The 11,985-nt window shown below is 47.8% G+C and overlaps 1 protein-coding gene across 1 annotated transcript; it reads right to left on the bottom strand.

Annotated features, from left to right (window-relative positions):
- Positions 1 to 1,924: 1,924 nt before the first annotated feature.
- Positions 1,925 to 4,419, bottom strand: LOC136534340 (uncharacterized; the record flags this gene model as incomplete). Its single annotated transcript, XM_066526795.1, has 1 exon — positions 1,925 to 4,419. A coding segment is annotated over one exon (2,495 nt), but the record flags the coding sequence as incomplete, so codon positions are not given.
- Between the last annotated feature and the right edge of the window lie 7,566 nt (positions 4,420 to 11,985).

Raw genomic sequence — 11,985 nt, 5'->3', positions numbered from 1 at the left:
TAGTGGTTTCATGCAATTTTAAGATCAGTTCAGCACGTTGTTTAGCATCAAAGTTCACTCGCTCCGAGGTCGGAAGAGGTAACAAATCAATAGGAGCACGTGGCACAAACCCATAAACAATCTCAAAAGGGCTTTTCTTAGTGGTAGAATGCTGTGAACGATTATAAGCAAACTCAACATGAGGCAAGCACTCTTCCCACATTTTTATGTTCTTTTTCAAAACAGCCCTAAGCAAAGTAGATAATGTTCTATTGACAACCTCAGTTTGTCCATCAGTTTGGGGATGACAAGTAGTGGAAAATAAAAGCTTAGTCCCTAGCTTAGCCCACAAAGTTCTCCAAAAATGACTAAGAAATTTTGCATCCCGATCAGAAACAATGGTGTTAGGCACACCGTGCAATCGAACAATCTCACGAAAGAACAAATCAGCAACATGTGTAGCATCATCGCTCTTATGACATGGTATGAAATGTGCCATTTTAGAAAATCTGTCCACAACAACAAACACACTATCCCTCCCCTTCTTTGTTCTAGGCAGTCCTAAAACAAAGTCCATTGAAATATCTTCCCATGGTGCACTTGGAACAGGAAGAGGCATGTATAAACCATGAGGATTAAGGTGTGACTTAGCTTTCTGGCATGTTGTGCAGCGAGCAACGAACCTCTCCACGTCTCTCCTCATCTTGGGCCAAAAGAAATGACCAGCAAGGATGTCCTCTGTCTTTTTCACACCAAAATGTCCCATGAGTCCTCCTCCATGCGCTTCCTGCAACAATAACAAACGCACAGAGCTAGCTGGAATGCATAGCTTGTTAGCTCTAAAGACAAACCCGTCGGTAAGGATGAATCTGTTCCATGTTTTCCCCTCTTGGCAATTCAGCAATACATCTTTGAAATCATTGTCATGTGCATATTGTTCCTTAATAGTTTCCAAACCAAAGATTTTAAAGTCAAGTTGTGAAAGCATGGTGTAACGTCTAGACAAAGCATCAGCAATTATATTTTCCTTCCCCTTTTTGTGTTTGATGACATAAGGAAAGGACTCGATGAATTCAACCCACTTGGCATGTCTACGGTTCAGTTTTGCTTGACTACGGATGTGTTTCAAAGATTCATGATCAGAATGTATGACAAACTCTTTGGGCCACAAATAATGCTGCCATGTTTCCAAAGTCCGAACTAGAGCAAGCAATTCCTTATCATAAGTAGAATAGTTCAAACTAGGGCCACTCAACTTTTCACTGAAATACGCCACAGGTTTCCCCTCTTGTAACAGCACACCACCCAACCCAATTCCACTAGCATCACATTCAAGCTCAAAGGTTTTGTTGAAATCAGGAAGTTGGAGTAAAGGTGCATGAGTTAACTTATCTTTGAGCGTGTTGAAAGCATCCTGTTGGGTTGCAGCCCAAGTGAAGGTTGCACCCTTCTTGGTGAGTTCATGCAGCGGGGCTGCAATGGTGCTGAAGTCCTTCACAAATCGACGGTAGAAACTAGCAAGTCCTAGAAAACTCCGCACTTGTGTGACCGTGCAGGGAACAGGCCAGCTGTGTATGGCCTCAACCTTGGCTTGATCAACTTCGATTCCCTGCGGTGTCACAACATATCCAAGAAAAGAAACTCGATCTGTGCAAAAGGTGCACTTCTCAAGATTGCCAAACAAGTGTGCATCCCGTAGAGCATTGAAAACGGCACGCAAATGATCAAGATGTTCCTCTAATGATCTACTATATATCAAGATGTCATCAAAGTATACCACCACGAATCTGCCAATAAAAGAGCGTAAAACCTCATTCATTAATCTCATGAAAGTGCTGGGTGCATTAGTCAATCCAAAGGGCATGACAAGCCATTCATATAAACCAAACTTAGTTTTAAACGCTGTTTTCCATTCATCTCCTAGCTTCATACGAATCTGGTGGTAACCACTACGCAAATCAATTTTAGAGAACACAATTGAGCCACTCAATTCATCAAGCATATCATCTAACCTTGGAATAGGATGACGATATCTGATTGTGATGTTGTTTATCGCTCTACAATCAACACACATGCGCCATGATCCATCCTTCTTAGGAACTAAAAGCACGGGAACGGCACAAGGGCTAAGAGACTCACGCACATAACCTTTGTTGAGCAATTCTTGTACTTGTCTCTGAATCTCTTTTGTCTCATCCGGGTTGGTCCTATACGGCGCACGATTAGGCAAGGAAGCCCCAGGGGTGAGGTCAATCTGGTGTTCAATCCCTCGAATTGGTGGCAGCCCCGGTGGTACCTCCTTTGGAAAAACATCGGCATACTCCTGCAAAAGATTAGTGACAGCAGGAGGCAAAGAAATAGATGTATCTTCGAGTGAAAATAAAGTTTCTTTGCAAACCAAAGCATAGCAAACAGTAGTACTAGCATCAATCTCATCCAAATCAGATTTGGTGGCAAAGTAACAAGAGCCTTTCAGCTTGATCTCATTTTTATTATGATGAACAGATTTGCTAGACTTCTTCTTATGTTTCTCAAGTTCATTAGCGACAATCTGATTTTCACTAGCAACAGCCTGATTCTTAAGTTTGCTAGCTCTAGCAAGTTCATCTCTTAGAATAGCCTCAGGGGACATGGGGTGCAACACAATCTTCTTGTCATTATGCACAAAAGAGTATTGATTTGTTTTACCAAAGTGCAAGGAATCTTTATCAAACTGCCATGGTCTACCTAACAACATAGAGCATGCTTGCATAGGCACAACATCGCAGTCAATGGAATCATGATAAGAACCAATGGCAAACTCTACCCTTACCAATCGTGTTACCTTCACCTTGCCGCTGCTGTTAAGCCACTGAATGTAGTAAGGCTGCGGGTGTGGTTTTGTGCTCAACAAAAGCTTCTTCACCATTTCAGCACTTGCCAAGTTGTTGCAGCTTCCTCCATCTATGATCACACGGCAAGAGCGTTCCTTGATCACACACTTGGTTTGAAACAAAGTGTGGCGCTGATTTTGCTCAGCCCTCTCCATTTGGGCACTTAGCACCCGCTGCACCACGAGGCTCTCATAGTGCTCAGCAGCTTCAGCCCCAATGTGCTCTTCGTCTTGTTGGAAATCATCTCCTTCCGCTACATTGTTAGCAGCAAGCAAAGCATATGTTTCTTCATCAAAATCACTAGCAGAGGAATACCCACCATCAGCTCGCACAACCATCACACGTGTGCTTGGGCAGTCCTTGCGTACGTGGCCATATCCTTTGCAGCGTAGGCACTGAATATCCCTTGTTCTCCCCGTGGATACCACCGAGGATGAACTCTTGGCAGATGTAGCCGTTGCTCCTCTAGTTGGTTCACTTGGGCATGGTACAGAATTTGTTGTAGAGGAGCGTGGCTTGATGGTCGAGGAAGATTGTGGGGGTGCACGCGTTGACGGTGCAGCAGCATTGGAGGGTGTCCACGGGCTAGCACGACCTGCAGGAATGTTAGCCCTCATGCTAGCTCGTCGTCCCTGCACTTCTCGTTCAGCTTTACAAGCAAGGTGAAATAAACGATTGACAGAATTATATTCCTTATAAGCTAGAATATCCTGAATCTCCCGGTTCAGCCCACCCATAAATCTAGCTATGGCACCATCCTCATTTTCCTCTAGCCTGCAACGAAGCATACCCATTTGTAGCTCTTGATAGTATTCTTCTACAGATTTGGATCCTTGCCTCAATTGTTGCAACTTATGTAAAAGATCACGGGAATAATAAGAAGGAACAAATCTGGCCCGCATGACCCGTTTCAAAGCATCCCAAGTTGGTGTGTTATTTGGGTTCTTACGATGGTATTCAGACCACCAAACAGAGGCAAAGTCAGTAAACTCACTAGTTGCAGCCCTAACACGTTTGTCCTCAGGGAAATCATGGCAAGTAAATTTCTGATCAACAGCTAATTCCCAACTAAGGTACATATCAGGATTATACCTCCCATCAAAAGCAGGTATGGTGAATTTAATCTTGCCAAATGAGTCATCGGCACGTACCTCTTGCCGTGGTCGGCAAGGACCTGTCTCATGGCGGCGGCGATGTTGTTCGATGCGTCGATGACCATTCAGCTCCTCATCAAGCTCAGTGTCCGCTGCATATTCTTCTTCATCATGACCAGCAGCACTGCCCATGGTGTTGTTGTTGTTGTGATTGCGTCGTTCGAAACCATCACAGCGATTCTGTTCCATCCTCTCCAATCGCTCCAAGACACCTACAAGAGATGTATTAACAGAACCAAGAGTGCCTTCCAAGGAAGCCAACTTGGTGTTGGTCTCAATCTGAGCCGTCTCCAATTGACCAAGGCGCTCATTGGTGACACGAACATCCTCATCAAGGTGTTCAGCATGGAGCCTCACTTTGCGTTCAAAGTGTTGCAGCAAGGCTTTTGATCGAGGTGATTGTGGAGGGGTCCTTTCACCTTCTCCTGCCATGGTTAGTATGTAGCAAGGGAAACACAAGAAAATATGTCCTACCAACTAACTGAATTAGGTGGCAACAATTTTCATTCTCTCAGCATGTGCAACCGAGTTCTTACAAGTCCTTACCTTGCTATGCAGATGGTGTTGGCGACGACAAGAACAACACAAGTAGTAGCAAGTAGAACCCTGTGACGTTGTAGATAATTTGTGGAGCTGTAGGTGGCTTAAAAAAAATCAAGGTACAGCTGGAACCACGTTAGTCAATGCAAGTTGAATAAGTGTTCAAAGATAGTACCGTGCTGGTCCTAGGCTAACCCGTGCTAGAGACGCGAGCCTAGACACAAATGTTGTCACCGGACAGTAGCAAACAATGGAAATGATGAGAGTAAATAGCATCAACTTAACCCTTCTTTTTTTTCTTTCTTTCTTTCTTTCCTCCTTTTCCTTTCTTTTTCTTTTCTATTTTCTTTTTCTTTTCTTTTCTTTTCTTTTCTTTTCTTTTCTTTTCTTTTCTTTTCGACAAGTAGCACAAACTGAACTTTTGCAATATGATTATAACAAGAATGCAGCAAGTAGCATAGACTTTCTTTTACTAGGGATAAGGATTGCAACAAGTAGTACAAATATGCAATTTGAACTCTCTTATTTTCAGAACTGAGTGTACTCAGATTTGCACCAAAACGACAGGTGCATAAGGTAGTGTTTGTGTAGGCACGGCTGAAGGTGATGGTGGTGAGGGTTTCAGCGAAAAGGTCGAGAAAACAGCGGTGCTTTTGCTGCTGGTTGTGGTGGTATTGGTGGAGATTGCAGCGGCTGAAGTGGGGGGAAAGGCAACAACGGATTGTGTGGTGACTGAAACGTGACAAGAACTCGAAACTCTAAAGGATTAGAACCTAAGAACCAGCACTTGACACCACGATGTAAACCACAAACTCAACAAGCAAAGAACTAAGCAGATCAGCAAGGCTCAAACTTGTGTTTGGAATTTCAGTTCTATCCTATTTTTATATTTCTGGACTATAGGTAAAGTAATGAACGGTAAATCACTCACCAAAGAACCTTGCTCTGATTACCACATGATGGGACAAGGGGTTGTTCCTGATCTTTTGGTGAGTGTGGATAAACTCGATTTGGGGTGGATTCGACGTTGGCTGTCCGACTACAACGACCACAAGGTTGCTGCGCCTTAGCAACAGGTACACCGGCTCCGATTGTGATGTTCTTGCCGTGCCAAGAACACCATGAACCTACAAGCAACCGAGAACAAGCAAGAACAAGATGAACAAGCAAATAACTCACGGATTTAAGCCAAAGGCCGAATCTGAATCACAAGTTGGGGTCTTGAAACAAGCAAATCGGGTGGTCTAGTCGACACACGCGTTTACAAGGAAGAAGCAGCAGCTATCTTGCATCTAAACAAAACCCAACCTCATTCTGATGGCTGCTGGCTCTATTTATAAGGAGGAGAGCACAAGGGGGAGTGGGAAACCCTAATCTAGGCGTCCCTCAATGGGCTGTAGGTCTGTGCGTCCTTTGGCTTGCTGCGCACAGATTCGGTAGATTCTGATAGTGGGGTTGGACCCATGTGAAAGAGGACGACGCGCTCTTTCCAACAAGTCAAAAACCAGCTTCATTGGATCTCGTATCAAGGAGTTATGGTACTTTTGATGGAGTGTTTCCTGCTGTCTCGAGATGAGCTGAGCGCCCCATTAATGATGATTCCCACTTGTTCGGCTGCTCCATCCTCATCATGGGGTCTAAACATGAGGCAATGGGGTCTTGACCAACATTCCTAAGAATAAGACAATCATCACCATGATTTAGTAGCATCCAATTCTGAGACGAGTTTGTATGAACAGCGAGGAACGACTTTACCTGATAATTAAGTTGTTGTGCTCGAGCTCTTGTCATCGGACCTTGTTGTGCAGCAGGTGTGGTTGTATCAATGGAAGGGATGTCCTCATCACCTAGGAGTACCATCGGGTGCGTCCAAAATGATTTCTGAGCCTATGGTATGTTCGGCGCAAACCGTGCACCTATCTTGCACCGAAACTGGCTCCGAACGGACCGAAACAAGACTCCACATGACCCACGTCATCTAGGAGTTCCATCAGGTGTGTCCAAAATGATATCTGAGCCAATGGTATGTTCGGCGCCAGCCGTGCACCTATCTTGCACCGACACAGGCTCCCAACAAACTGAAACAAGGTTCCACTTGACCCAGGTCACCTAGGAGTACCATCAGGTGTGTCCAAAATGATTTCTGAGCCAATGGTATGTTCGGCACCAACCGTGCACCTATCTTGCACCGACACTGGCTCCTAACAGACCGAAACGAGATTCCACTTGACCCACGTCACCTAGGAGTACCATCAGGTGCGTCCAAAATGATTTCCGAGCCTATGGTATGTTCGGCACAAACCGTGCACCTATCTTGCACCGACACTGGCTCCCAACAGACCGAAACGAGATTCCACTTGACCCATGTCACCAAGGAGTACCATCGGGTGCGTCCAAAACGATTTCCGAGCCTATGGTATGTTCGGCGCCAACCGTGCACCTATCTTGCACCAACACTGGCTCGCAATAGACCGAAACGAGATTCCACTTGACCCACGTCACCTAGGAGTTCCATCGGGTGTGTCCAAAATGATTTCTGAGCCAATGGTATGTTCGGCGCCAACCGTGCACCTATCTTGCACCGACACTGGCTCCAAACAGACCGAAACCAGATTCCACTTGACCCACGTCACCTAGGAGTACCATCAGGTGTGTCCAAAATGATTTCCGAGCCTATGGTATGTTCGGTACCAACCGTGCACCTATCTTGCACCGACACTGGCTCCTAACAGACCGAAACGAGATTCCACTTGACCCAGGTCACCTAGGAGTACCATCGGGTGTGTCCAAAATGATTTTCGAGCCTATGGTATGTTCGGCGCAAACCGTGCACCTATCTTGCACCGACATTGGCTCCCAATAGACCGAAACGAGATTCCACTTGACCCACGTCACCTAGGAGTGCCATCGGGTTCGTCCAAAATGATTTCTGAGCCTATGGTATGTTCGGCGTAAACTGTGCACCTATCTTGCACTGAAACTGGCTCCCAACGGACCGAAACAAGACCCCACATGACCCACGTCACCTAGGAGTTCCATCGGGTGTGTCCAAAACGATTTCTAAGCAAATGGTATGTTCGGCGCCAACCGTGCACCAATCTTGCACCGACACCGGCTCCCAACAGACCGAAACGAGATTCCACATGACCCACGTCACCTAGGAGTTCCATCGGGTGTGTCCAAAATGATTTCCGAGCCAATGGTATGTTCGGCACCAACCGTGCACCTATCTTGCACCGACACTGGCTCCTAACAGACCGAAATGAGATTCCACTTGACCCACGTCACCTAGGAGTACCATCGGGTGTGTCCAAAATGATTTCTGAGCCTATGGTATGTTCGGCGCCAACCGTGCACCTATCTTGCACTGACACTGGCTCCCAACAGACCGAAACGAGATTCCACTTGACCCACGTCACCTAGGAGTACCATCGGGTGCGTCCAAAATGATTTCCGAGGCTATGGCATGTTTGGCGCAAACCGTGCACCTATCTTGCACCGACACTGGCTCCCAACAGAAAGAAACGAGATTCCACATGACCCACGTCACCTAGGAGTACCATCGGGTGCATCCAAAACGATTTCCGATCCTACGGAATGTTTGGCGCAAACGATGCACCTATCTTGCGTCAAGATTAGCACCACCTCCAAACGGACCAAAACAAGCTTCCGCTTGAGCCTCATCACCTACGAGTACCATTGGGTGCGTCCAAAATGATTTCTGAGCCTATGGTACACTCGGCGCACACCATGCACCTATCTTGCACCGACACCAACACTGTCTCCAAATGAACCGAAAAGAGATTCCACATTACCCACGTCACCTTGGAGTTCCATCGCACCTATCTTGCACCGACACTGGCTCCCAACAGACCAAAATGAGACTCCACATGACCCACGTCACCTAGGAGTACCATCGGGTGCGTCCAAAATAATTTCTGAGCCTATGGTATGTTCGGCGCAAACCGTGCACCTATCTTGCACCGATACTGGCTCCCAACAGACCAAAACAAGACTCCACATGACCCATGTCACCTAGGAGTTCCATCGGGTGTGTCCAAAACGATTTCTGAGCCTATGGTATGTTTGGCTCAAACCGTGCACCTATCTTGCACCGACACTGGCTCCCAACAGACCGAAACGAGATTCCACTTGACCCACGTCACCTAGGAGTACCATTGGGTGCGTCCAAAATGATTTCTGAGCCTATGGTATGTTCGGCGCCAACCGTGCACCTATCTTGCACCGACACTGGCTCCCAACAGACCGAAACGAGATTCCACTTGACCCACGTCACCTAGGAGTACCATCGGGTGCGTCCAAAACGATTTCCGAGCCTATGGTCTGTTCGGCGCCAACCGTGCACCTATCTTGCACCGACACTGGCTCGCAACAGACCGAAACGAGATTCCACTTGACCCACGTCACCTAGGAGTACCATCGGGTGCGTCCAAAATGATTTCTGAGCCTATGGTATGTTCGGCGCAAACCGTGCACCTATCTTGCACCGAAACTGGCTCCCAACGGACCGAAACAAGACTCCACATGACCCACGTCATCTAGGAGTTCCATCAGGTGTGTCCAAAATGATTTCTGAGCCAATGGTATGTTCAGCTCAAACCGTGCACCTATCTTGCACCGACACTGGCTCCCAACAGACCGAAACGAGATTCCACTTGACCCACGTCACCTAGGAGTACCATCGGGTGTGTCCAAAATGATTTCTGAGCCTATGGTATGTTCGGCGCCAACCATGCACCTATCTTGCACTAACACTGGCTCCCAACAGACCGAAACGAGATTCCACTTGACCCACGTCACCTAGGAGTACCATCGGGTGCGTCCAAAATGATTTCCGAACCTATGGTATGTTTGGCGCAAACCGTGCACCTATCTTGGACCGACACTGGCTCCCAACAGACCGAAACGAGATTCCACATGACCCACGTCACCTAGGAGTACCATCGGGTGCATCCAAAATGATTTCCGATCCTACGGAATGTTTGGCGCAAACCATGCACCTATCTTGCGTCAAGATTAGCACCACCTCCAAACGGACCGAAACAAGCTTCTGCTTGAGCCTCATCACCTACGAGTACCATTGGGTGCGTCCAAAATGATTTCTGAGCCTATGGTACACTCAGCGCAAACCGTGCACCTATCTTGCACCGACACCAACACTGTCTCCAAATGAACCAAAAAGAGATTCCCATTACCCACGTCACCTTGGAGTTCCATCGCACCTATGTTGCACCGACACTGGCTCCCAACAGACCAAAACGAGACTCCACATGACCCACGTCACCTAGGAGTACCATCGGGTGTGTCCAAAATAATTTCTGAGCCTATGGTATGTTCGGCGCAAACTGTGCACCTATCTTGCACCGACACTGGCTCCCAACAGACCGAAACGAGATTCCACTTGACCCACGTCACCTAGGAGTACCATCGGGTGCGTCCAAAATGATTTCTGAGCCTATGGTATGTTCGGCGCCAACCGTGCACCTATCTTGCCCCGACATGGGCTCCCAACAGACCGAAACGAGTTTCCACTTGACCCACATCACCTAGGAGTACCATCGGGTGTGTCCAAAATGATTTCCGAGCCTATGGTATGTTCGGCGCCAACCGTGCACCTATCTTGCACCGACACTGGCTCCTAACAGACTGAAACGAGATTCCACTTGACCCACGTCACCTAGGAGTACCATCGGGTGCGTCCAAAATGATTTCCGTGCCGATGGTATGTTCGGCGCAAACCGTGCACCTATCTTGCACCGACACTGGCTCCCAACAGACCAAAACGAGATTCCACTTGACCCACGTCACCTAGGAGTACCATCGGGTGCATCCAAAACGATTTCCGAGCCTATGGTATGTTCGGCGCCAACCATGCACCTATCTTGCACCGACACTGGATCCCAACAGACCGAAACGAGATTCCACTTGACCCACATCACCTAGGAGTACCATCGGGTGCGTCCAAAATAATTTCTGAGCCTATGGTATGTTCGGCGCAAACCGTGCACCTATCTTGCACCGATACTGGCTCCCAACAGACCAAAACAAGACTCCACATGACCCATGTCACCTAAGAGTTCCATCGGGTGTGTCCAAAACGATTTCTGAGCCTATGGTATGTTCGGCTCAAACCGTGCACCTATCTTGCACCGACACTGGCTCCCAACAGACCGAAACGAGATTCCACTTGACCCACGTCACCTAGGAGTACCATTGGGTGCGTCCAAAACGATTTCTGAGCCTATGGTATGTTCGGCGCCAACCGTGCACCTATCTTGCACCGACACTGGCTCCCAACAGACCGAAACGAGATTCCACTTGACCCACGTCACCTAGGAGTACCATCGGGTGCGTCCAAAACGATTTCCGAGCCTATGGTATGTTCGGCGCCAACCGTGCACCTATCTTGCACCGACACTGGCTCGCAACAGACCGAAACGAGATTCCACTTGACCCACGTCACCTAGGAGTACCATCGGGTGCGTCCAAAATGATTTCTGAGCCTATGGTATGTTCGGCGCAAACCGTGCACCTATCTTGCACCGAAACTGGCTCCCAACGGACCGAAACAAGACTCCACATGACCCATGTCATCTAGGAGTTCCATCAGGTGTGTCCAAAATGATTTCTGAGCCAATGGTATGTTCAGCTCAAACCGTGCACCTATCTTGCACCGACACTGGCTCCCAACAGATAGAAACGAGATTCCACTTGACCCACGTCACCTAGGAGTACCATCGGGTGTGTCCAAAATGATTTCCGAGCCTATGGTATGTTCGGCGCCAACCATGCACCTATCTTGCACTGACACTGGCTCCCAACAGACCGAAACGAGATTCCACTTGACCCACGTCACCTAGGAGTACCATCGGGTGCGTCCAAAATGATTTCCGAACCTATGGTATGTTTGGCGCAAACCGTGCACCTATCTTGGACCGACACTGGCTCCCAACAGACCGAAACGAGATTCCACATGACCCACGTCACCTAGGAGTACCATCGGGTGCATCCAAAATGATTTCCGATCCTACGGAATGTTTGGCGCAAACCATGCACCTATCTTGCGTCAAGATTAGCACCACCTCCAAACGGACCAAAACAAGCTTCTGCTTGAGCCTCATCACCTACGAGTACCATTGGGTGCGTCCAAAATGATTTCTGAGCCTATGGTACACTCAGCGCAAACCGTGCAGCTATCTTGCACCGACACCAACACTGTCTCCAAATGAACCGAAAAGAGATTCCCATTACCCACGTCACCTTGGAGTTCCATCGCACCTATGTTGCACCGACACTGGCTCCCAACAGACCAAAACGAGACTCCACATGACCCACGTCACCTAGGAGTACCATCGGGTGCGTCCAAAATAATTTCTGAGCCTATGGTATGTTCGGCGCAAACCGTGCACCTATCTTGC

The sequence above is a fragment of the Miscanthus floridulus genome, unplaced genomic scaffold, assembly GCF_019320115.1.
Source record: "Miscanthus floridulus cultivar M001 unplaced genomic scaffold, ASM1932011v1 os_1827, whole genome shotgun sequence".
Lineage (NCBI taxonomy): Eukaryota > Viridiplantae > Streptophyta > Magnoliopsida > Poales > Poaceae > Miscanthus > Miscanthus floridulus.
This window is presented reverse-complemented; position numbering and strand designations above follow the sequence as displayed.